At 50.8% G+C, this 26,330-nt stretch overlaps 1 protein-coding gene and 1 long non-coding RNA gene across 2 annotated transcripts; both read right to left on the reverse strand.

Annotated features, from left to right (window-relative positions):
* Window positions 1–1,153: 1,153 nt before the first annotated feature.
* On the reverse strand, window positions 1,154–10,648 carry FAM210B (family with sequence similarity 210 member B). The gene is made up of 3 exons (XM_042980110.1): window positions 10,428–10,648; window positions 3,939–4,114; window positions 1,154–3,484 (listed from the first exon to the last, which is right to left on the reverse strand). Exons 1-3 carry the CDS (start codon window positions 10,611–10,613, stop codon window positions 3,268–3,270), a joined length of 579 nt encoding a protein of 192 aa, XP_042836044.1. The 5' UTR covers window positions 10,614–10,648; the 3' UTR covers window positions 1,154–3,267.
* A 6,205-nt stretch (window positions 10,649–16,853) lies between these two features.
* Window positions 16,854–18,062, reverse strand: LOC122237146. The gene is made up of 3 exons (XR_006215354.1): window positions 17,930–18,062; window positions 17,374–17,527; window positions 16,854–17,118 (listed from the first exon to the last, which is right to left on the reverse strand). It is a non-coding gene; the product is annotated as an uncharacterized LOC122237146 (long non-coding RNA).
* Between the last annotated feature and the right edge of the window lie 8,268 nt (window positions 18,063–26,330).

Here is a 26,330-nt window from a genome sequence, read left to right on the forward strand (position 1 = left end):
AGGGCTGAAGGAGTTGGTCATCTACGCCCACACCTGCCCACCTCTGGGCTCTGACCACGTTTTCGAGAAGATGCAAAGAATTCTACATGTGGGGTGAACTAGTTCTTTGCAAACTGGTTTTCCAAGTGTGGCCCTTAATTCTCTGAAGGAATGTTTGCTTGGCTGGAATCCCTCCTTCCCAGCCGCGTGGGGATTTGAGCACAACCTGTGTTCAAGCCTCCTGCCCCTTCAGCACAGCTGGTGGAAGCTTCCTTTGCTCTCCTTGTTATCCGTCTCCCAAGGGAGCCAGTATCCCAAGGGATACTTGGCAGGTTATTTTTAATATTTTTATTACTTTGGAGTTTTGCCATGTATGTAAACGTTAAACGTGAGTGCACGAACACAGCGAGGCTACGTGGGTAATTCTTTCCACCACTTGTTTGCTATTGGCCTAGACGTGAGCAGGTGCCATGCAGGTGTATCCCTTTGATTTCTTGTACTGTGTGCTCCTAGTGCATCAAGCTACGTGTTTGTTTCTAGCTGCCAACATCCTCTCCTCAACCAAAGATGGTGAACTTGACAGTGGAAGGGCTGAAGTTCCTGACCTGTGCTTTCATGGCCAACTTTTGACATAAGGAACTAGATGCCAGAGACGTCTAATTGTAAGGAAGAGGCCAGCACAGAGAAACTTGTCCGCTGTGCTGATGCAGTCACAGAAGCTTCAAAGCACAACTGAGCAGGGGCGCCTGGGTGGCTCAGTCGGGTGCTGACAGCTGAGCCTGGAGCCTGATTCTGTGTCTCCCTCTCTCTCTGCCCCTCCCCCACTCGTCCTGTCTCAAAAACAAATATTGAAAAAAAATTCAAAACCTAGTAGAGCTTCAGTGGTCCATCCAGTTAATCCCCGAGGGACAAAGGAGGCTTTGCTCCTCAGTCTTGAGCTAAGCCAACCTCTCCGTCCCCGGGATATTTCACACACCATCCACCCAAGCGTCGTTCATTCGACATGACTAACTTCACCAGTGACACCGGCTAAACTGCCATTTCCCCAAACCCACACGAGCAAAGAAAATAGCTCATTGTGTTAGCACAACATTAACACACGAGTCACACGCCGCGCCGCTTCATAACCGGCAACGGTTCCGGCTCCCCCGGAAGAGGAATGCAAAGTTCTCTGTAGGCTACAAAGATGTTTATTCGTTTTCACGGAACTTAAGCGGCTCCTTTTGTCAGATAAAAAATTAGGGCTGAGCAATGGCTTACATTTTTAAAAGAGATCATGTTTCATTCCCCTAGTTCCATAAAAACAGTGTTAAGTACGAGCAATCTGTACATCTTGCTGGTGAATTCACATAGTCCCTGACCCTCTGACTTCATCGTCTCCAGTGTCTCTGTTCTGTTGGGACCACTGGCCGGAGTGGAGTGGAGGTGGGGCTCACTTAGGAGAGAAGGCCATGGCTATTTGGTTTGATGATTGGTTTTATCGCTTGCCCTGTCTTTCCACTTCCTCCATGGAATCAGAGTTTCAGATTTCAGCTCTTAAACCTGAGGGACTGTCAGCTTTTCTTGCATAGGCATTGCTGGGGATCTGAAAGGTATGCAGACCGGTAGAGAAGGTGGTTGGGAGCACGAAGCCAACTGTGTAGACGGACCAGGCCACAGGAGGAATTGCCCACATTCCATGAGGCCTCTCACTGAGCCGTGTAGATGTCCTTGGAATTAGATCCCAGAAAGGCAGTTCCAACGTTAAATGGGTAAAACCTTTTGGCAAGGGGCTCATTGCTTTAAAAGGGGAGGAAAAAAAAACCACTTTAAAGATGTCGCAAGTGGAGAATTTGTCCCACAGAGCTTCTTGGAAGAGAACTGAAATTACGGACATAGGTTGCTAAGGCTTAACCAGGGAACTGTCAGCAGCCAGGTGGTAAAAGGATGGTCAGTTTGTGGTATCTTGAGTTCTCTGTCACGCACGTAATCAGGCAAACAAACAAAACCTGGAACTCCCTCGACCATGGTGGCAGGGCAGAATTTGTTGAATTGGGTTCCTAGTGTGGACAGTGCTTTGTGTGGGTAGGGCCTGGAGGGTACATTACATGGATCCCACAGAAAGCAATTCTCTCTGGTTTGCCTGCTCCTATCTGCTTCAAGGACAAAAATCTCCATTTGGACCTGTGTGCCTGAGTTTCTGTTCTTAACTAATGTCCTTAACAGCAAAAGGGAAGACCTCAGGTCAGGTCAAACACCCTTTACCGGGTAAAACTGGCTCAACGGAAAGTAATTACACATCCCCTCCCCCACCCGGGTTGTATTATTTTGCATTATTTCCGCAGTTGCCTCCCATTTACAGCAAGTGCTACTAAGTTTCCTTTCTAGACAGTGATACAAAATCTTTTCCTATAGAACATAATTTCAACTCAATTAAAAATGGGAATGGCAACACAATGTAAACATTGTGACCGTAGGTCTGGAATGTCTGAAGCTGGAGATCTAGATTGAGCAAAGATTGTCTGAGCTTTCTGCATGCGCAGTGTCCGAATTCACCCGTGGACCAGCCCCGGCCGAAGCCGAGTGATGCCATTAGGATTGGACAAAGTTTCTGCATTTTACCTAAACAGGGACAAATGGCCTAGTTTCATGAAATGAGAGAAAACCTGCCTGAGGTAGGCGTCCACCCTGTCCAGATGTGAAGGTTGTTGAGGATCAAGGAAACACACCAGAAATAGTTGTGGGTTTTCTTCCCCCCGAAACAAGTATAACCAGTGTCAAAGTGTTGATGCTAATTTAGATCCTGATGACCTACTGGGAAATCTTAAATCTGCTTCATTAATTGTGGCCCCGGCAGCTGTTTTGCAGAATATTGCTTATTAAACCGCAGGCAGCCTGACAGCAGATATTGGAGAAAGGGGAATTTTTGAAACCAGCTTAATGAATCACTGCCCTTTACGAAGTGGAGCAGAGATGAATCCCTGGGGCTTCTCCAGACTAGAACCTCACCACCGATCTTCCAGAAGGAATGTTTTGTGGAGGTGACAACTCGATTTGTGATGTTTTGCTGACATTTTAGATTAGGTATACAAGCCCTGTGATAAACAGCATTTACAACATGTGTGGAGCAAAATGATTACAATTATTAACAGAAACCCTGGGTTTTGCTGGGAAAGGTAAAACTTATTCGTGAGAACATAGCAATTAGCTTCCTGTCCCCACCCTACCCCCAAAAAGCTATATCCTAAGACTAACCCCAAATTTCTATCTAAAAGAACTAGGTTTGCAGGCCCACAACTGAAGAGTTCATCAAGGCTTTGCGGCTGGAGGCTTAAAAAATCCCACTTTGCGAAAATATCTGACGATGAAGGGCACGGAAACCAAGGTAATGCTGATTCTCACGGGTGCAAACAGCTTGTGGATGGCGTAGGCCACCACGAAGGTACTTGTGCCCGCCGCCATTTTTGACTGCACCAGTGACTCCTTAAATCCGAGTTTAAGCAGGACTGCAGACATGTCCACACCGCTGGGGGAAGAGGCAAAAAACGAGACAGAGAGAGAGAGAGAGAGAGAGAGAGAGAGATTATTACCGCAAGGGATTAGACAATCAATTTGCCTCTAAGATCTATGGCATTTAAAAAATTTGGGGCGCCTGTGTGGCTCAGTCGGTTAAGCGGCCGACTTCGGCTCAGGTCATGATCTCGCAGTCCGTGAGTTCGAGTCCCGCGTCAAGCTCTGTGCTGACAGCGAAGAGCCTGGAGCCTGCTTCGGATTCTGTGTCTCGCTCTCTCTCTCTCTCTGCCCCTCCCCTGCTCACGCCTCTGTCGCTCTCTCTCTCTCTCTCAAAAATAAACAAACGTTAAAAAAAAATTAAAAATTTAAATGTGCTGAAGGTTGCAGATGTATAAAAAATTCATAGGAAATGTGTTCTCATTCACCAAGAATCCTACATGATAGTCTGTTACTGTCAGAGACCTTACCTTGAAATGACCGTGTAAAATACGCCCAAGGAGATCAAGGAGATTCCAATGTGCAGCGACACTCCAACAGCACCATACTCTTGAAAAATCTTTCTCAGCTGCTGTGACTTGCTTGGCTTTTTCTCCTCCGTGCTGCCGCCGTCCCTGCCTGTCGTCGCAGTGATTTTGCCGGGGTCCTGTGCACAGACCACAGAAGGGGAGATGTGCTGGGGCAGGAATCGGCGGCTTTCGTGTCGCACAGGGTTCCGCTCTCCTTCCTACCCAGTGAGAGACCAGCTGCTGTCCTTCCTCAGTCAGCCGAGGCTCCTGCCCATGTCAACACTAAGCGTGCCGAAAGGCTGGGTATCGGGTATGATCAACAGAATGATGGGCCCCCAAGATGTCCAGGTCCTGGTCTCCGGAACCTGTGAATGTTACCTTACGTGGTAAAAGGTAAGATTTTGCAGATGTGACTACGTTAAGGGTCTTGAGATGGGTAGATCATCACTGATTTCCTGAGTGGGACCAATGGAATCACAAGGGTCCTTATAAGTGAAGAGAGGGAGGCAGGAGGGTCAGGGAAGGTGTGAAGACAGAAGCAGAGTCATAAGCGCAGGGGCGGCCCTGCGGCTTTGGAAGCCGCAGGAAGGGGCCCCAGGCCGGTGAGTGCATGTGGCCTGTAGAAACTGGAGAGGTCAGGAAGTGGATTCCCCCTCAGAGCCTCCAGAAGGAACCAGCTCTGCTAACGCCTTGACTTTAGCCCAGCTGAGACCCATTTTGGACTTCTGGCCTCCACACCTGTAAGGTAATAAATGTGTGTCGTTTTAAGTCCCTGGATTTCTGGTGAGCTGTTAGAGCATCAACAGTAACTAAAACCTTGGGTTCACACACTTGGGGACGGGGATGATGCTTTATTAAGCACCTTCTCTGAGCCAGGCAAGGCTCAGATGCTTCTCTCCACCTGCTGTAGACTTTCGTCCTCACAACCGCCTTCTAGGTAGATCCCGACTTTCTTCCTAAATCACAGAGGAGCAACACAGGTTTCCAGAGGCCAAAGAACTGGCCCCAAGTCACCAAAACTAGAAGCCAGGTAATCTGGGTCCACAGCCGGAGCACATGACACCCATCCTCGACTCCACAAAACAAGGGCGGTGTGTGCCTTTGAGCGGCACACACCGCTCACATAGAGCGGAAGCTATGGTGTATTTACCACCAGAATCGAGGTTTACCCCTGAGCTCTGGACAGAGGGAGGGATGATTCCTGGGCCATAAATGCCCTGCCTGGGGTTTGCATAGAAAGGACGTGTCTATTAACATTTATTGAGCACCTACAGGGCCTGGATTGTTTCGGAGAAACAACCCAGGAACACTGGATTTCTTTAAAAAAAGAAACCTCCAGGGCTCCCGGTGGCTCAGTCAGTTAAGCGTCTGACTTCTGCTCAGGTCATGATCTTACGGTTTACGGGTTCGAGCCCCGCGTCAGGCTCTGTGCTGACAGCTCAGAGCCTGGACCCTGCTTCAGATTCTGTGTCTCCCTCTCTCTCTGCCCCTCCCCAGCTTATGCTCTAAGTAAATAAACATTAAAAAAAAAAATGTAAAAAGCTCCTTCTCAACATGGAGAGTGCCTTGTTTATGAAAGGATTTCTTGAATCCTAATGACCTGTCTCACAGCTCTTCCTGGGAGAAAGTATCTGGGTCAGTTAGCTCCAGTTCTTGGCTTGTAGCAGGATGGCTTTTGCCTCGTATTTTTAGAGTGTGCAGCATATGAGCCACACTTCAAATGCCAGAGGGAGGAGGGTGACAACCCCGAGTCCCCAGGAGGTAGGAACAGGACTCCCTGAGGGAAAATAAAACAACACAGGGACCCAGAGCAGCACCTCCAAACCCTGCAAGGTTCCTCTGGGCCGCAGGGGACCTCCCAGCCCGCTCCTACCCTGCTGCAGGAGTCCCAGCCCTGCGGGCTTAAGCTCTGACTCAGCAAGCGGGGTGGGAGCCTTCGTATGAGTTCCCAGGTGACCCAGATGCTGCTGGTCCGTTTGTACCTCTGTCCAGGGGTGCAGCGTCTGATTCTGTGCTTTGGGGTGAGGCCTGGGCATTGGGATTAGTTATCAGTTGCCCGGGGTTGCCAGGTAAAGCCCCTGCTTCCCAATCCTGCTTCACCTCTCTCTGCTCTTTCCTGCCCTCAGCATGTTCTCCAGGAGGGTCTTCCCTTGTCCTCAGATGCACCTGCTGTGCAGCTCACTGGGGGCTCCTACCCATAAGCCTCGCTCTTGGAATTAATCGCAATTTCATTAAATGTTCGCATTCCTGGGAATCAAATGTGCAGGCCACTTGCAGAGTTACGAAAACAAAGACTTAACCAAAGGGGAGGGGCGGTTGAGATCCAGTACTGGGTCATGGGTCTCAGAGGGTGCATTTTTTTTTTTTTTAATTAAGTAACCTCTACACCCAACGTGGGGCTCGAACTGGCAACCCTGAGATCAAGAGTGGCACTCCGCCGACCGAGCCAGCCAGGCACCGCAGCACCCCCCCCCCCCAGACCCCGAGAGTGCATTCTGATGGGCAGTAATGCGTCACTTATGAGAGGTTTTAGGAAAACCATCTGTGTCCTCAGGATAGGCCCCTTCTACTGAGCCAGGCCCCAGGCTTAGCACTTTAAAGGTGTCATTTCATAAAACCCCTCATAGTAAACCCATGCATGAGTAGGCACCTCTGTGGCTCCCACTTAGACAGATGGGGAGACTGAGGTTCTGGGGAAGTGGCAAACTGGCTGTGGGTGCCTGGCTGGGCCACTGCACGGGCCACCATGAGGCCACATGACTTCTGCAGTCAGACTCGCCTTCTTGTCCTTTAAAGGCTGAACATTGCTAAAGTTCTGGAACACTTTTCCAGGACTTCAAGGCTTTGGTGGGGAGAAGGGAAACCAGTCAGTGCCTTCGGGCTGGCCAGCACGTGTGACTGTCCCTTCCCTCCGAGCTTCTGTCTGGCTCTGCCACCCACCGGCCAGGAAAGCTGCTCAGAGCTCAAGTTCTTTCCGATAAACAAGGCCCCACCCGCCTTGTAGCTGCTGAGGAAGCCCTGGGACGGGAGCTGCCAGATGGCAGGCGCTGATAGGACAGTAATCTACAATCTACCGACCAAGTGCCAGACAACGTTCTGAGGCTGAGGAGGGAGAAAGCCCCTTTCATTTTCCACCCTTGACACTTGGCCCGACCGAACTTAATCATGCCCTGTCAGTCCATTCACCAGAACTGAGCGGAGCTGTCTCTGTTGAGGGCTCTTTTCTTTGCAACCTCTATTTTGGCAAAATGCCTTTTGGCCAAAAAAGAAAAATACAGAGGCAGCCAAACTTCCAGCTACAGAATAAGCAACATCTACTGCAAAACAACGGGAGGGATAAACTATTCAGACACGATGGACAATCTCCTGTTAGGCAGCAGCAAGGTTCAGTGCTAACTTTCTAGAGTTTGAATCTTGGACGGTTTTCTTCCTTTCATCGTGGTAAAGGGAAGTATCTTTAAGCACTGTGAGCCATTCGGTTTTCTTCCTAACCCTGAGGGAGACTAAGAGCATAAAATAAAGGAATTTGGGAGGGGGTGACTTGTAAGAGTGGGAGTTTCTCAGGCATTCATTTCTTTGTGAAATAACGCTTCAGGTACCTGTGATATGATGTGTTAGGCACTGCCCAGGGTGCATACAACAGTATACATCCCCTAGCATCTGTGCTTAGCCAAAGTGCTTTGACATCCTTGCGTGTGTGTGTGAGTGTGAGAGAGAGAGAGAGAGAGAGAGAGAGAGAGAGAGAGAGAGAGAGACTCCCTCCTCCCCTCAATCCTAATAGTTATTAAAATACAAAAGGCTATTTGAGAAGGGGCAGGAGGGTTTGAGGAATGAGCCAAAGATTTTGTTCAAGAGTTGCTCACATTGTTTGGAGTGACACCTGTTGTCACCGGGTCGCTAGGTAACGATAATACCAACCACTACGTTGTATTTACTTTGTACCAAGCATGGCTCCAAGTACCCTGGAAATATCGATGCAGATCACGCTCACAACGACCCCGTGACACAGGCCCTACTGTCATCCTCACCTAACGGAAGAGGATCCGGGAAGCCCAGAGAGGTTGAGTTAACTTCCAGAAGGTCACGCAGGAATTATCTGTCAGAGCTGGAATCTGAACCTGCCCAGTCTGGTTCCGAGGCTTCCGCTCTTAATAACTAGGCTCTGCGCCTCACTTACGCCCGGATAACAGCTCTACGCGAGGCACTGCTGCAAATGTAGGGGACAGCAATGAACGAGATAGACAAAACTCTACCCTCAGGGGGCCTAGGGTCTAGTGGGAGGGTAGGGGCAATAAACAGAAGCAAAGCATCAGGGCAGCCAGATGGGCCAAGTGCTGTGGAGAAACACCAAGGAGGGGAGGCAGACGGGTCGGACTGTGGGCAGGGACGCTGCCGGTTTAAATAAGGTCATCAGGAAGGGGCTCCCTGAAAAGATGGCACGTGAGCAGAACCGACAGAAATGAAGACACCGGGGCTCAAAGCGAGCCAGTCATCTGCCCAAGATTTCCCTCCTGTAGTGTGAGTGCAGGCAGGCTAGGCAGCTGTTAGGTGACACGCAGGCCACGGAATTGGGTTAAGTGAAAAGGGCAGGATTCTCCCAGTTACAGTGGAGACTCCCCGCTGAAGGCAGACGCGGGTGCGACTCTCAGGTACTTAAATTCCTGGCACATTTGGAGACCCCAGCCGCACTCCCTACTCCCAGCGGCCAAAGCCAAGGTGCCTGTGAGTAACCAGGGGCAGTTGACAGGGGCACCCCTCCACCTGCTCTCAGGCCCCCCCGGGGAAGTGTCTTCTCAGGGAGGTGACACTTTGAGTGATGAGTATATTCTGTCCTAGCATCCTGTTAGGTTCGATCCCACTTGGATCCTGCCCATCTACCAGTAGCTCATGGGGCTCTGTGATTTACACATTTACCGTGACAATGACAACAATAGCTAACGTTAATTTAGAACGTACCCGATTCCAGGTACGCACATTACCTTGTTTCACACTCAAGCTCCATGAAATGTGAATTATTAACATCCCATTTCACGGGCGAAGAAACTGAGAAATAGAGAAGTGAAGGAATCTGATCAAGGCCACAGAACTAGTGAGTAGAGACAGGAATGCAGGGACTCTGCGACCACACTCGTCACCATTGTATATACACATCATGCACATACATACACACGTTCACACGTGCTCACATACACAAACCTGCCAGTGCCTGGGCCTGGGCTGGGGACAAAGCTAATGCTGGCTGACGGGACACACAAGCAAGTCAGGAGACCATTCCAGGTGGTAAGTGCAGGACCGATGGGGGTGGGGGGAGGGCAGTGGAGGTACCCAAGGTAACACTGGTGGTCAGGGAAGGCTTCCTGGAGGAAGGGACAGGTGGGCTGATCCACAAAGAATCACTAGGAGGCAGCCAGATATGTGTAGAGGGCTCAAGACTTAGAGACAGGATCTACTGGCTACCAGACGGTGGAACAGGAGGCAGAGTCAGGGTGTGAGTCCCCAGGGAACCATCATTCAGGAAGCTCCACTGGCACTGTGCTCAGGCCTGCTTCCCAGCTCTTCTGGGGAAGGTCCGACTTTTAGCCCTTTGAAAGGTCAGCAAGCAGGCTCAGAGCCTTCAGCTTCCTTGGGGTGAGGTCGCTCACACAGCTGGGGAGTGGAGGGGCTGAATCCCATCCCCCGGTGAAGGGACGGAAGCAGGCAAGGCCTGAGGCACTCCTCTGCAGGAGGCCGGGTTCTTCAAGTCCCAGCTTGTTAGGTCCTGTGTCTCCAGACCGCCCTACTTTACTACTGTTTTTCTTTAAGAAGATGAACTTAAAAAAAAAACAAAAAAACTGTAACTTTTTTTTTTTTTAAAGGAAAGTCCCGTATTACCACTCCGAAGGGAAAGAGTTTTCACTTACCACCCATAGAAGGCAACTGAAATGAAACAGGATGAAAAACAGTGTGTTTCTTGCCCGAGTCTTGCCCGAAGTCTGGCAGGGAGGCCTGGTCTTTTGGTTAGATAAAAAGGAGCAGCTGCAAGTGCTGGGAGGTGCTCAGGGCGGCAGCACCCCGGCAGCACTCCCGGAGCCGTTCTCCCCCGCCCAGTGCGGAGGACGTTCCAGAGCCACTTGCAGAGGGAACAACTCTGACAGCCAAGTGAAGGCCTTAATACCAAGTTCAAGCCCCAGCTATAATACTCTGGGCTACCACCACTGTGCCGGTCGACGCTCTGGGAACCTGGGGCTCTGCCAGAGACCGTGTGACCTTGGGCAGATCACCAGACCTCCCTGGGCCTCAGTTTCTCCGCCTGTCAACTGGGAGCCTCGCTCCCTCGGCTCGTAGGGATTGGGGCCTTGGGAACCCTGGAGGGGCTCGGCCTCGCACAGCTGGGCGAGCCAAGCTGTCCTTGCGCGGAGGTCGGCCGGGATCCGGGCGCCCCAGGAGCAGGGTGGGGGTGGGGAGGCTTACCTGGTGGCCTTGGCTGTGCCCACGGGCCGCACGCAGCAGCGGGGCTTCGGGCCCGGGCCGGAGCAGCGGCAGCAACAGGGGCGGCGGCGCGCAGGGGGCAGCGGCACCCAGGAACCAGGTAGCGCGAGGCCGGACCCGGGCGCCCACCCGGCCCGCTGGGCCCAGCAGCGCCAGCAGCCCGGCCATGGCGCGCGGCGAAGCGCTGCGGCGGGCGCAGCGGACCCGAGTGGGAACGAGCGCCGGTGGGCGGGGCCCGCCGGGGCCAGAGCCCAGAGCGACGTGGGCGGGACCGGAGCCGCGCGAACCCTTCCAGGCCCCGCCCACCCACCCGGCCCCTCCGGCTCCGGAGCCGCCCGATCCCTCCAGGCCCCGCCCACCAGACCCGCCCCTCCGGAACTCGAGCGGCACGCGGGGTGGGAGGGGCGGGAGCCGAACGCGGAGTGGGCGGGGCCGGCCCCGGAGGCCCCGGCGGAGTTCGCGGGGCGGGAGATTCGCGCGTGTTCCCCACTTTCGGAGTTTATGCGGCGTGGATTTCTGCCGTGTTCTGTAGGTTACAAGAGTCAGGGGGGCAGCCCAGATTCGAGAGTAAGGGGGTTAGACTCCTCCGACGTGATGGAAAGTGGCGAGGTCACGTGAGGAAGGCTTATGGGATGGGAAATATTGTTGTGACCATCTTTGAGAAATACAGTCGGCCACAGTTTTTAATAACTATTAATTGGTGATAGTGATAATAATCATCTTTGATCTCCATCCTACAGAAGAAGAAACTGAGGCTCAAAGAAATAGAGCCTTCCCTGAGGTCTCTTCGTACACTTCTCAGGCTTGACATCTTTAGAATTTTTTGGTTGAAATTAGAGGATTCTAAATGTTTCTAAATCTTTGCTAATTTAGGCAAAAAAGAGTTTAGCACGGGGAATTAGTGCTTGGAAACTCATCAGAAAAGCTAGAGAAGTGGGCAGCAGGCTGAGCCCCCAGGAGACTCTCTGGACACACTATTGACCGGCCGGCCAGAGAAGCAGCCCCCTCAGCCACAACTGGGAAGGTGGGCGTCAGGAGTTGGCCGGTGGAATGAATGAATTCTAGAACGCACTGCCAGTGCTGTGATCCGGGGGGTCAGGAAACTGCGGCCACCGCACCTGCTTTCCAGCTCCCGCAAAACAGGTTACTGGACTCTGGAAAGGGGGAGTTGTGTCTCTGCCACAAATACCCGCCCATACCCACGGCCTGGCGACCGGACACCTGAATTCTGCGGCAGAAGGCCTCCGCGTCTCCTCAAACTTGTTTCCCAGCACCAAAGAGCCCAAGCCGCAGGACGACGCCTTTGCCCCGTGTCCGCCTTCAGAATATTGTGTGAGTGCAACCAACTGGCAGAGACAAATTCACATCCAGAAACTCAACTGCAAAGGAGTCTTGGAAACCTTAGCCTTTCTGCCTGGAAGGTTCTGGAAGGAGCTGGGAATGGATGTGCCTAGATTCAGTTGGGCAGCGAATGAAAACTCTTCCCGGAACCCTCACGCTTCCACCCACCATGAAAAGCCCCTTCTGTCCCATTGGCTAGAACTGTGTCACATGATCGCTCTTAGCTGCAAGGGAGTCTGGAACCTGAGGATCTGGCAACCGCAAGCCGAGCTGGCTTTGTTGCAGGCACGTTGTCTCCCCGAATACAGTTGAGGTTCTGTTGGCAAAGAGGTGGTGGAGGGTGGGGGGTGGGGGGTAACTCACAGATGATGCCACAGGACTGTGTGCACGTGTGGGAGGGAGTGGGTAACGTGAGAATGTATGCAAGTGGGAAGCGGCACACGTTGACTCTGTGTGGGTGTGTGTGTGTGTGTGTGTGTGTGCGTGCGTGCGCGCGCGCGCACGCGTGTGAAGGGTTGAGATGGAAGGGGGTGAGGTGCTGAAGGACAAAGATTCCTCCCTTCCAGCAGAGAAGCCCCTTTTCCCAGTTTCCAAGGGAACACGTTATTAATCCGCTCTGGGGTCCAGGGCCTGTGATTACTCACCGTGACTTGTGTCTATAGGAATGTGGGGGCTCCATATGCCCCCACACAGGCAGAGGGACTGTGTTAGGATGGAAAGTGGGCAGTGTTTGGGACCAACTGCTGCGTTTTTTTCCCAGTGCATATTCTCTGGCCATACCTGAGTCTTCCTGTGGGCAAGAGCATTTTTCTTCTCCTTCTCTTTCTTTGTTAGGTTATGCAGTGACTGTCGCAAATGTTTTCTGCCCAGAGGGGAAGCTTGAGCCTTGACTCATTGCCCCGGCCACCTCCCTGTATCCCTCCAGGCCATTCCCCACCTCCTTCTGTTTCTGCCCCTTTTCCCAAGGCAAACCCAAGTGCCCCCACCCATCCATCACTTCTTGCATCCCGTCTGTTCCTTTCCAATCAGCATTTATTATTCTGAACACTTGCTGTGGGCCAGGTACCGTGCTGTGTGAAAGGAAGGCCTTGTTGTTTCAAGATCTGGTGGTTAGCCTCATGGCTGTGGTGTGGTACAGGCCTGGCTTAGAACCTGGCTCAGCCCTGAGCCGGGGCTCCAAATAAGTCTTTGCTTCTTCCCTTGTAGGAGGTGGGAGTCATAGCATCCATCTCAAAGGGTGCTGTGAAAAGTGTACGTGAGAACATGTTAAAAGCTGCAGAGCATTCTATGGTGTTGGTGCACCATGATTTACTTAATCCAGTCTCCTAGTAATGGATGTTATGGACTGAATGTTTGTGTCCCCTCATCCCACAAGTTCCTATGTCGAAGCACTAACTTTTGGTACGATAGTATTGGGAGATGAGGAATTTAGGAGGTAAATACGGTGAGGTTAGGTCATAGCGTGGGCTCTTGTGATGGGATCAGTGCCCTTATAAGGCGTGGAAGAGACCCTGCACCCTCTCTCTGGCTGCCATGTAAGGCCACAGCGAGAAGGCGGCCAGCAAGCCAGGAAGATGGCTGTCACCGGCCCCGGACCAGGCTGTGGCACCCTGATCTCAGACTTCCAGCCTGCAGCACTGTGAGGCAGAAGCTTCAGGTGTTCAAGTCCCCAGTCTGTGGTATTTTGTTAAGGGAGCCCAAGGGGACTCATACAGATTATAATGGATATATATAGGCGATTTCCTTTTTTTTCTTTTTGCTCTTATAACGTGGACTTAATGACCAAGTCTCCCAGCCCTTTTTTCAATACCGATTATGTGTGATGTCTTGCAGCAACAGATGGTATTAGTAACCCTCTCCGTGGAATAATCTCATCCCTTCATGTACTGGCGTGTTTGGCGTGTCCTTACGGGGTGCTGATGATGTGTGTGGGCTTTGCTTCCGTCAGGCAGCACCTACTGATTCTTGTCCCTGTGCGGAGGGAGATGTGCATTCGCTCATTTGTTCAGCATCTACGCATTCAGCATCCATGTGCTGCTAAGTGTTGTGCCAGGCATGAAGGAGACGGAGAAGTACAGGTCCGGTTCTAGTCATTGTAGGCGACACACACGGAAAGAGCCCTCGACTCCTTCATTCCTAGGATGTGGGGCTCCCCCCCGCACCCCTTAGGCCGGTGTTGACAAGGGTCACCAGCGGTAGCGGCAGCGTCTCACTTCAGAGTGACCCCTTTCTCCTTCTGGCTCACCCCGTGGGAGCCCTGCCCCTGTTTGAACTTGGACTCACTTTGGGTCATATTCTCTGCTTTTCTCCATCTCTCTGGGGAAGAATCCGGGCTGAGAACATGGGCCGTGGGGGCAGACGCACCTGGGTGTGATTCTGAGTCTGCCACTTACTACCTGTGGCACCCTGGCAAATCATTCCCATCTCGATGCCTTGGGGTCCTTGTCTCTGAAATGTGGACAATGACGGTAAGCACCTCAGTGCTGGTGTGAGGCTTGAGTTGGACACCAGCGTTCAAGTGCATCGCCTACTGCCTGGCCTGTGGCGGGAGCTCAGAAAACGTGCGTGGTGAGGAGATTCTGAACCCTCCCGCCCCACTTCCTGCCTTGTTGGGTTCTCTCTTCTTTTTTCCACTAGTAAGTAGAAGACTGAGGACTGATGACACTTCGGCGTTTGGGGCCAAGATCTTGGGGCTCTGGGGTCAGATTTCCTGGGGGCGTGCCCCTGCTTTACTGTGCACTATGTGACTAAAGAAGTCACTCAACGTCTCTGAACCTCAGTTCTTTGTGAAATGGGAACGATGACTATACCCACCTGACAGGGTTGCTGTGAACATTACGAGGAACTATGCACACAGGGTACTTGGAATGGGGTCTGGAGCATACAATGCCCTCCAGAAAGCTAGTCATAGTGCACATGGTGTGTACTTCATCCATCCATCCATCCATCCATCCTTCCATCCATCCATCCATTCATTCATTCTGAGGAGAGGGTGATTGATGTGGGGGAGACACAAATAAAGGCTTGGAGGTGGGGGGCTCGGGGCGTGGGACCTGAGCTGTCCAGTTCAGTGAAGCCACTCAGGGAGAGACACTACTCATAAAACCACCCCTGAGAAAAAGGGTAGCTTGTTGGAGGCTGGAGGTGCTGAGATGCACCTGAGACTCTCCCCGCGATTGTTTTGGAGACAGAAACAGATCGCTGTTTAGTGCTTAGGAAGGATCTGGATTAATCGGGACTCTGATCTCTGAAGATTTCTTTCTTTTTCGTGTGTGATGTCTGAAATGGTTGCTAATGAGAACGTCTGAAGTAGTTCCTAGTAACGATTTACTGACTACTGGCTTTACTGACCACTGTGACTACTGACTCACATCTGAAAAGCATGGGGTCTAACAGGACACAAAATCAATATCCATAAAGCAAACCAGCGCCTACCTGTTCTGTTGGCAATTGTGGTGATGTTAAAAGCTCGATTGATTTTTTTGTTTTGCCCCTAATAAATAATACTTGCTCACTGTAAGAAATAAAATTCAAGTGAGGTGGCGGGCAACTTTGTTTATTCCTTCAACAAACACGTTTTGAACACCTGACCTCAGTGCGGGGCACCATTCCAGGTGCTGGGGGCACACGCGTGACCTAGGAAGACACAACGTCCTGCGGAGCTTGTGCTCTACTGGGGAAGAGATGTTGGGGACCTATAATTTAAAACAAAAGCTCCTGACAATCCAGAAAACCTTTTCACAGAAGGGAAAGAGAAATAAAACAGTTTTATTATTGAATAAACATTAAGCCAGGATGGGATACGTATCACAGGCAATTCACCCAAGACTGAAAGAAATCTCACCCTTTTGTGCCACTGAGCATTTGCAGCCCATTACGCCCGTCTTCTCAGGATAAACGATAACTCGCTCTCAAGGAAGAGGGTTTGAAAGCACCGTGTGTCACACACAGTTCATCTCAAATCCACCGGTAATTGGGACGGCCACTGTGATTGCTAATTGTCTCTCTCCAAAGCGATAGAAAAACTTCTCGTGTCTCTATGACAAGCCTGAGATTCTAACAGGGAGCTAGTCAGCTAAGTGAGCCCCTCCCCTCCACTGCTATCTTTCAGTAGGCCCACATGTCAAAGAGATGGCTCTCAGACTCTGAAGAAACACATTTCTGGGTTGTAAAACTGGCAAGAGATGATCTCACCTTTAAAAAGCTTTGCATGCATCTCGCAGGGGCAGAAAAGGAGTTTTCAACTTTTCTAAAGGAAATGCTCTAAGAAAAGGAGGGGTCTCTTTTTGCACCATGGAAAATTCATTAACATTTTTTAAGAATTAGTTTTGAGAAAGTGAGCAGGGAAGGAGCAGAAGGGGGGGGTGGTGGTGGGTAGAGGATCTGAAGTGGACTCTGTGCTGACAGCAGAGAGCCTGATGCTGGGATTGAACTCATGAACCGTGAAATGACCTGGGCTGAAGCCGGTTGCTTAACGGAGCCACCCAGTTATTCCAAATCCTTTTTTTCCAACTTGATCTCACCCTTATCTAGACAGGCATTAAGTAAGTATACTCTGATGTCGGGCAGCAGTAAGTGCCATGTGGAAGAGAGGTAAGGGATTGGGGAGTAGTGGGCGGGGTGATTTTAGATCGGCTGGTCTGGTAGATGTCATGGAAAAGTTTCTTGTGCCCTGAGCCTGCAGCAAGAGAACCAGGGAGGGTCCTCCCAGGAGCCAACAGGGTTAGGGCCTTTGTGTCCTTCCAGGAAGCTTTCTACATGTGAATAGTCCCATCTAGTTTTGTCTTTTTTTTTCTTCCAAAAATGGGATTATAATGTGTCCTTCGTTTGCTTTTTTACCCACTATCCTATCAAGGACATCTGTCCGTGTGGGTAAATACAGAGCAGCCTAATCGTTCTGTCTTTTTTTTTTTTTTTTTTTTAACATTTATTCATTTTTGAGAGACAGAGACGGCATGAGCGGTGGAGGGGCAGACAGAGGGAGACACAGAATCCGAAGCAGGCTCCAGGCTCTAGGCTGACACAGAGCCCGACGTGGGGCTCGAACCCACAAACCATGAGGTCACGACCTGAGCTGAAGTGAGATGCTTAACCGACTGAGCCACCCAGGTGCTCTGACTTGATCTTTCTTTAAATGGCTGCATTGCATTCTCTGTGGTGGCCGTGCCAGAAGGGGGTTTACCCCTTTTCCTATTTGATGGACATTTAGGATCTTCCCAGGGGCGGTGAGAGTCAAGTTCTGGAGCGAAGCCGAGGTTCAAGCTGAAGCTACGGTCACCTTCTTCCCGTAAAGCAGGAGGCAGGTCCTTACCCTGTGCCTCTGTTTCTGCATCTAGGTGACGCGGACAGTGATAGCAGGTACATGATGGGAGAATTGTGAGGATTCATCTTAACACATGGAAAGTGCTCAGAATACTGTCTAGCTCAGAAGAGTGGCTGTTAGCTATTATAAATTATATCAATAACTAATGGTTGTTCTCTTGTTGGGTTATAACTGTTTTCTCATTCCCTCCTTCCCCTCCTCCCTTCTCTCCTCCCTCAAATATTTCTTGAGCATCTGTGATCTGCCCCGTATTGCGCCTGTTACCGGATGGAGGGCTCGGCGCGGTCCTTGCTCGTCCGGAGCTCCCATTTTGGGTGGGGTTGATGGACGGTGAACCAATAGCCAAGCGAGGATAGCGTCATGAATTGTGGGCATTGGGTGGTCGGAAAGGCCTCCCTGAGGAAGAGGCATTGGCCATCTGAAGGGTGCAAAGAAGCAGACAGGGCGCGATCAGTGGGAAGAGGCTGCCAAGCACAGGAGGTGGCAGGGTGGCCTGTCCAAAGAGGTGAGCTTGGCGTGCTGGGAAGGGGGGGGGGGGGGCAGGGAACTCAGAGGAGCCTGAGTGGCCGGAACAAGGAGTGAGGGGCATGACCGGGCCAGAAAAAGTTGCCAGGGGCCAGAGCAGTCGATTTCATTCTCGATGCAGTGCTTTCAGCCCACGAGCGCCACAATCCTACGAGCGTGTTAATCAGGTCCCTCTGTGTTTCTGGTGTGCAGATGGGCTGGGGGAGGAGAGACTGAAGCAGAGAGCCCCCGGGGGAGGAATTTGCAGGCCTAAGGGGGAGAGAGAGAGAGAGAGGGAGAGGGAGAGAGAACGTACCTTGGGCTCTGGTGGTCACGTGGGGGCCACGTGGGAGGACACCAGATGCACGAGGGAAGACTTGGGCTGGGGCGAGGACAGAGAGGACTCCGGGATTGTCGGGCGAGGTCGCGAGGTCGCCGATAGCACGTGACCCCGGATCGACCCGGCAATTGGAGAGCCCTGGCCCCGCCCCTGACCCTGGAGTTGGCCCCGCCCACCGATCTGGGGAGGGAGCCATTTTCACCGTTGCGGCCTGGAGGGCGGCAGGTGGTGATGAGCCCGTCCTGACGCTGGCTGAGCTCGGTTGAGGCCTCTGTATAAACTGCAAGCTTCTGGCGGTGGGGGCGGAGAGGTGCCCCTCCCCAGGTTCCCTGGCTGCTTAAAACTGCCCCTGGGGTGGCCTGCCTCCGTCTCCCGTGTCTCTCTGTGCTGCGTGCGCTCCGTGCGCTGGCCGGTTTCGGATGCCAGGGGGACCCGGGCGTTGGCACCTGCAGGGCTCAGGACTTCACCCCCAGCTCCGGAGGGGCGGCGGGCCATCAACTGAGTGGGGAAGACGAAAGAAGAGCCGCCTGGTGGGGTAAGTCAAGATTCTCCCTTTGGAAAGGTTATATTCCAGGGTTTGCGAGAGACATCAGTGGGAGCTGAGTCCCATTCGTCCGGGAAGCCAGCCACGCTGGGCCAGTTCTCAGGCTTCCACACGCAGGGACATTTTAAAGTGATGTTGGTACTTGGATGACCCGGAAATGCGTGCGCGCGCACCAATCGCTCATTTGTCTCCTAGCAATTTGGAAGTGTTGCTCGTTAGCCTTCCGCGGTTGGCCTCGAGCTTTGGGCACCGTTCCGCCGTCCGGTTTTGACCTGGGTCAGTGTGTCCTAGAACACTGGGCTCTAGCCTGGCACCGCCACCGACTGGTTTGTGGGAGTGACAAGCAAGTGATTTGAAGTCCTTTAGCCTGGTACATCCTCACCATGTTCTCTTTGTAAGATGGTGACAAGTACCCAGGACCACCACGCCAACGAGGAACTCAGCAGGCACGGAAAGCATCCTGGAGGGGTCTTGGGTGGGTGGGGGGCAAAGCCATTTGATTTGCTTAGTTTCCCCTTTGTTAATAGATTTCCAAGAAGAAGGGTGGCAGGTGGGGAGGCATTTGACCTGCCAATACGTCTCCAGGAATGACGGTTTTTATCGCTTCCAGATGCGGGCTGCTGGCGTTTGACTTTTAGTACTGCTAGTGCCTTGTTAGCTGGCCTTGGCCAAGTTACTTAACCTCTCCGAGTTTATTTCCTTCTCTGTGAAATGGAGATAATAATATTATCGACTTTATGGGAATGCTTGAGGTTCGGTGGAGGTAAGGTTCTTGGAAGAGAGCCTAGCACATAGTAAATCCATGGTATTTGCTCTTGTACTCCGGGAGGACGGAGGATGGGAGGATCACTACTCCTCATTCTTGTTATTATATTACTATTCCGTAGAGGAGATTCCGGCCTGACGTTGATAGCTGCCAGGCTCTGGGTGCTTTTTATGGATCGTCACGTTTACGCCTCAATGCAACCCCTGGGGTGGGTATTCTCATCATTTCCATTTTGCAGACGAGGCAGTTAAGGCTTAGGGAGGTTAGGGGAAGGATATCTGGGGCTGCAGGGCCCTCCCTGACGTTGGGGGTCGGGGGGGGGGCTTCCTTTCTTCCTTTCCACGCTATGCGAGTTCATTGAAGCCTTAACCCGCAGCATCTGGGGCACGCTCCGGGGCTGACTGCGTGCTCGTGCACGAGGGCAGTCTGCACTCGAAGGTGGCTCGGCCTCAGGACGGGCGTCAGGGCACCTGAGTCCCGCTGTTTTGCAGCCAAGTGGTACGTGCAGGTGGTTCCCAGTGAGGGACCCTCGAGTTTTTTCACCCTCTATAGTGTGGCCCGGCGCACGCCTAACCCTGTTCTGAGCGTCCTTGCCCAGCAGGTGGCGCTGCAGGCCCTCCCGAGGCTCCGAGCGCGGAGAGGCGAGGCCCCTGCCAGGACTTCGGTTTGGGGCGAGTTTCTTACCGTTTGCAGATGCGGCTGCTGAATTCAGTTCCCTGGGCAATGGAATCTCTGGCCCGTTCAGCATTCCCTAACGCAGACGAGTCGCGAATTCCCTTTTGTAGGAAGCCCGTCTTAAATTCAGGGCTCAACGTGGAAATAACCTTACCACTCATTCCTCTGAGTGCTTTTTTGGGTCGTTGTCCTTTTGTGTTTAAATTTTTTGTTACACCAGCATGGGTCCACACTTAGGCAAGATGAATAGATCAATTGACATAATGTCTTCAGGGAGAAGTATGTGAACGCAGCAGGTATGATTTTCCAGAAGAGGACCTGAGTCTCAGACAGACAAAGTGAACGGAGAGGTAGAGCCAGGAGGGGACCCCGAGTGGTCTGGCTCCAAGGTCGTTTTTTCCCTAAGTCTCCCAGCTATTGGGTAATTATCCTCCTTCCCACTTTCCATGTCCCCCCCCTCCCCCTACTGAGTCTCCCAGCAGAAAATGGGATCTTTATTGGCAGCAATGAGGGGGTGTTGGAAGAAACAGGATAAAGAGAAAGGGGATGTTTTCTGAGGAGCGAAAAGTGACTCTGGGGTACTGCACAGCAGCTGTGTTCGTGGCTGGGGACGGGTCTTTGGAGTATATGGGGTGGGAGGTCATCCTGGGATCAGGAATAGCAAACCCTACCTCCCCCACAGGGACAGACCCTGTGTAAACCACCATACCCATCTAAGGGGGCAGCTGCCTCTGGTTCCGGCACGTCGTGTGCCCCAGGTGGTCCTGTCTCCTGAATTCTTTTTTTTTTAAAATTTTTTTTTTATTTTTTTTTATTTTTTTTATTTTTGGGACAGAGAGAGACAGAGCATGAACGGGGGAGGGGCAGAGAGAGAGGGAGACACAGAATCGGAAACAGGCTCCAGGCTCCGAGCCATCAGCCCAGAGCCTGACGCGGGGCTCGAACTCACGGACCGCGAGATCGTGACCTGGCTGAAGTCGGACGCTTAACCGACTGCGCCACCCAGGCGCCCCTGTCTCCTGAATTCTTAAGATAAGCTGCGTGGCAAATTGCAAAGGTGGTTGCAGATTCTCCCCCTCTCGTTCCGTGGTGAGGTCTGTTTTCCACCCCTTGATTCTGGCTGGCCCGTGACTTGCTTTGGCCAGTGCAATGCAGCAGGGGTGGTGGTGTGTGTGTGCATTTTGAGCCGGAGCCTCAAAGGGTCTTGTACACTCTACTGTTGCTCCTAAAAATGGTCACCGTGGGAACAAACCCGGCTGGCCTTTCTGGAAGAGGAGACCAGGGAGAACAGAGTGAGTCATCCCAGCTGAAGCTGTCGTAGACGTCCCGCCCCCATCTGAGCTCCAGAGGACTGCAAACACCTGAACAAGCCCAGCAAGACAGCCAAGCCAGCCCAGACCAGCAGAGCCATCTGGCCGAGCCCGGTCCGAATTCCTGAACCCCAGGGTCACAAGACCCTGCACAGAATGCTGCACAGAAAATGCTGACTGACCCAAGCCTGCTGTCTGCATTTAAAGAATGTAAAATCTCATGGGGTGCCTGGGTGGCCTCAGTTGGTTAAGTGTCCGAATCTTGGTTTGGCTCTCGTTGTGATCTCATGTTTCATGGGATCGAGCCTTGAATCGGGCTCTGTGCTGACTGTGTGGAGCCCAGATTCTCTTGGGATTCTCTCTCCTCTCTCTCTCTCTCTGCCTCTCCCCTGCTCATGCTTGCTCTCTCTCCCAAAATAAATAAACATTTGGGAAAAAAAAAAAAAGGATGTAAAAATCTGATTTTTAAATGTCGGCAATGACTTAGAAACAAACAAGGAGACCAGTCCTCCCAAGTCTTTAGAGGTTGAACCAAATATTTCTGAGTTCTGGATGGGGCCCCAGGAATCACCAGTTGGCAAACACTGCCATAAAGCCTATGGAATAGAAACAGATCTTGGTTTCCTGCTTCCAGCAATCTTGCACATGTAAATTGTAGTGAATTTATAAATACTAACCGAATGTTAGTGTGGAAAATGATTCATTGTGCTGCCCCTCAAAAGGGCACTCATCTGGCTGGGCTCTCCTCTTGGGATATGGAGTTTCAACTTTTGTATCTATGGGTTTCTTTGTTTGAGATGATCTCTTGGTCTCGTTTAAAAATAGAATCTTTATGCTTCAGTGAGGTACAAAGTCCTGATCTCGTTACCTACTGCAGTGAGCCTGGCCACCAGCAGAGTTTAAGCTTCTGCACATCAATCTGCTTTAATAACTTCTGTGGTAAATAATCAAGGGTATTGACTTGGCTGAGGAAATGAGTATTTTGAATCAGCGTCCCTGAGCAGAACCAGGCGAGGAAGCGGGAAGAAACCAGACTCTTGTTTCACACTTAAGATTTCCAAGGTTTCCAAGTTGTTGTCCCCGCATTGTCTGGGAGACATTCAAGAGCCATTAAAAACAGTCTTGGTCCTAAACAACTGATATAATGAGACAGATGTAATTCCCTCCGATTTGCAGAACTGGGAAAGAAAAGAAAAAAACCCAAGGGGTAGGAGTAGCCTCTGATTCTTTCAGGGGAATTTATCTCCGAGTTATATTCACTGGTGGATCTTTTATGAGGCTGAGAAAGGATTGTGATTGTACGTAGTTTACATAATGGAGCTCAGCTTGCTGTCCTCTGCCTTCAGACTTGGAGAAGGCCTGGCTCATTTGTGCTCAAATACTTTTGATTTACTCCCATTTCACGAGCCGCGTTCAGGTCAGCTAATGGATGGGGGAGGGGGGGAGGAGAGACACCGTTCCATAGAGCATCTTTTCTCTGAGTGTGGAGAGGGACTGTCCGCATCAGGATCACCTGAGTGGGGGTAAGGAGATGGCTTAAAAAACAATTGTGATGTAATTGACATACAACATTGTATAAGTCTGTGATGCGTTGGTTTGATGGGCTCATGTACTGCAGCATGATGACTATAGTAGTGGTAGGTAACACCTTGATCATGTTACATATTTATCAGTGTGTGTGTGTGTGTGTGTGTGTGTGTGTGTAGAGTGGTGAAGATTTAGCTTGTCAGCAACTTTTTAAAGTGTTGTCTAAGTTCTTTTAAAAAAAATTTTTTTTAAGTGCTTATTTTTGAGAGAGAGAGACAGTGAGAGCAAGGGAGGGACAGAGAGAGAGAGAGAGAGAGAGAGAGAGAGAGAGAGAGACAGACAGACAGACACAGAATCCAAAGCAGGCTTCAGGCTCTGAGCCATCAGCACAGAGCCCGACACGGGGCTTGAACTCATGAACCTTGAGATCATGACCTGAGCTGAAGTCAGTTGCTTAACCGACTGAGACACCCAGGTGCCCCAAGATTTAGTTTGTCAGCAACTTTGAAGTTTATAATACAGTATTGTTGACTGTAATCACTGTGTTGTGCGTTAGATCGCCAGACCTTATTTATCTGCTAGTTGTACGCTTGTCCCCTTAAAGAACATCTTGCCAATTCCCATACCTGCTCCCCTTCCCCGCCCTGCCCCAGCCCCTGGTGACCACCATTCTATTCCTGTTTTTGCAAGCTCATTTTTTTTAGATTTCACATATAAATGATGTCCTACAGTATTCATCTTTCTCTGTCTGATTTACCTCACTTAGCATAATGCCTCCAACAATCCATTCATGTCACAGATGGCAGCTTTCCTTCTATCTCATGGCTGAAGGGTATTCCACTGTGTAAGGCCACATCTTCTTTATTGATTCATCCATTTATGGATGCTTAAGTGGTTTGCACATCTTGGCTGTTGTGAATAGATCTACAGTGAACATTACCCGATATGCAGATATCTCTTTGGGACACTGATTTCAGTTCCTTTGTGCCCACCAGTGGGATTGCTGGATCATGTGGTAGTTCATTTTTTTAATTTCTTGAGGAACTGACATACTGCTTTCCATAATGGCTGTACCAATTGACATTCCCACCAGTAGTGTAGAAGTGTTCCCTTTTCTCCACATCCTCACCAACATTTGCTATCTCCTGGAGGATGGCTCCTTTAAAAAGCAGATTCTTGAGTCTCGACTAAAGCCACTGATTCAGAATCCCTGTGGATGGGGACCTGGGACCTGTAGTTTTAACAAACCATTCAGGTAATTTTTTGCAGTGCAGAAGACGTGGGGAGGGGGAGCAGCAGCGTGGTAAAGGGTGAGCTCTGGAAAGCCTTCCCTTTTGTCTCTTTGTTAAAATGTCTAAGCTTAAAGGTCTCAGTGAGCTGCCAACGTGGAGCCTAGAATGCGCGGGGAGTTGGCTTTGGGTTTGCCACTAGGATCAGGAGACAGTTTTGCAGAAAATTTACACCATGTTTTTGCTCAGGCTAAAAGTCTTAGCCTCTGGTTGCGTGTCTTTATGTTACCTGAAATACTGCCATTCAGAGCTAGCCTAGTACTGTGAAATATGGTTCTTCAACAGGATGGCTGACTCTGCGATAAGCTACAGGAGTTATCTACTGCTGCAAGATATGTTACCCTGACACTCAGTGGATTAGACAACAATAGACATTTATTATTGCATACAGTTTCTGTGGGTCAGGAATTTAGCACCAACTTGGCTGCGTGGTTCTGGCTCGCGATTTTTCATGAGGTTGCAGTTAACATGTGGGCCAGGACCACTGTCATCTGAAGGCTTGATTGGGGCTGGAGGATCCGCTTCCAAAGTGGCTCCCTAACATGGTGGGCCAGTTGGGGATGGCTTTCCCTAGGTCAAGTAATCCCAAGAGAACAAGGCAGAAGTCACAATGTTCTTTATAACCTAGCTTTGGTAATCATACAGTGTAATTTCTGTGATATTCTATTGGTCTGATAGGTCAACCCTGTTCACTGTGATACATTTTGGAGTTACACAGACGTGAATACCATGGGCGCCCAGGTGGCTCAGTCACTTGAGCGTCCGACTCTTGATTCCAGCTCAGGTCATGATCTCACAGTTTGTGGGATCGAGCCCCATGTTGAGCTTTGTGCTGAACAGTAAGGAGCCTGCTTGGGTCGGTCTCTCTCTCTCTCTCTCTCTCTCTTTCTCTTTCTTTCTTTCTTTCTTTCTTTCTTTCTTTCTTTCTTTCTTTCTTTCTTTCTCTGCCCCTCCCCCACTTGTGCACAATCACACACACTCTCTCTCAAAATAAATAACTTAAAAAAAATGTGAATACTGGGAGGTGAGGATCACTGGGGACCACACTGGAGGCTGGCTGCCACATGAACAGCATTCACCTTGTCATAAAAGTGACAACTGCTATTGGTGGAGGGCTTCCTGTGTGCTAAACATTGTACGTGCTCTTTACACACAGTCCTGTAATAGTATGCATGCTATTTATTGGTTTTCAACATTTCGAATTGATTCCCAGGCCAAGCATGAAAGACTTAGCTTTTGTGTTCAGAGGTCAGCAGGAATTGAAAATCAGAACTGTTTCGAAACATAAAACAGTGGTATAAGCATACTATTTAGAGCTAGAGAGGTGAGCAGTGAGGTGTGTTAGTTGGAAATTGGTGCCGTGTGCCCAGATGGAAGGATTCTGCCGAGGGGAAGGTGTGGAGGAGGGGGAGACATTTCCGGGACTTCCCAGGGGGAGCAAGCGACGGTCTCAGACTTGAATTTCCACCAGTGTCACCTGTTGATCGTTAGCACACAGACTGCTGGGCCCCATGCCCAGGGTTTCTGCTTCAGCTTTCCTGGGGTTGTGTAAGAGAAAAAACTCATGTCTCTCTGCCACTGACACAGAGCGCTTCTGTGACCAGATGGGTGGGTTTTTTTCTCATATGGACCAATTCTCCTGACGCCTGCTGGATGTCCTACAATTCAGTTGAGTTCTGACACCATCAGCTTGGAGTTAATGTCAGACCCCACAGGTTCATGGCTCATTTCCACAAGACTCACCCTCTTCAGATGCCAGTCACAAGTAAAAGGTTGCCACCTGTGCTCTGACCAGCTGGCTATACATTGGGGTTCTCATTACCCCCCTGCCTTGGGTTCAGTAATTTGCTAGACAGCTCATAGAACTCTGGGAAACACAACCACCCTGTCCCAGACATGGTCATGTCTTAAATCCCCCTGCCACCCTAGCCTCTTCCCCTGGGGAGCTCTCAACCTGATGAAGAAAATGGCAAGACAAGCAGAGATAACATACAGTTGTTTTTTTTAAGACTTAGAAGAATGCCAACTGTGGGACTGGTATCTCCCCCCCTTTTCTGTTGATATATGGAAGCATGAATACTTTTGAATTGACTAATTTCCCCCTGTAATTTTATTCCAGAACAATGGCTTCTTAGAAGTCTCCATGGTACCCGGGGAAATGATACAGATGAGCCCAAGTGCCACGCATTGTACAGTGACAGCATCTCTGCAAAATATTACCCCTTGTCTGGAATACATGTTGGATGTTGGCTTCTTGCATCATCCA

Source organism: Panthera tigris, chromosome A3 (assembly GCF_018350195.1).
Source record: "Panthera tigris isolate Pti1 chromosome A3, P.tigris_Pti1_mat1.1, whole genome shotgun sequence".
Lineage (NCBI taxonomy): Eukaryota > Metazoa > Chordata > Mammalia > Carnivora > Felidae > Panthera > Panthera tigris.

Excerpts from the sequence above, each read along its gene's own strand:
- FAM210B (XM_042980110.1), bottom strand. The coding sequence starts at position 10,613 with ATGGCCGGGCTGCTGGCGCTGCTGGGCCCAGCGGGCCGGGTGGGCGCC. Across the intron at positions 4,115-10,427 it reads GGCACAGCCAAGGCCACCAG|GACCCCGGCAAAATCACTGC; the intron begins GTAAGCCTCCCC and ends GTCTGTGCACAG. Across the intron at positions 3,485-3,938 it reads TTTTACACGGTCATTTCAAG|CGGTGTGGACATGTCTGCAG; the intron begins GTAAGGTCTCTG and ends CTCTTCCCCCAG.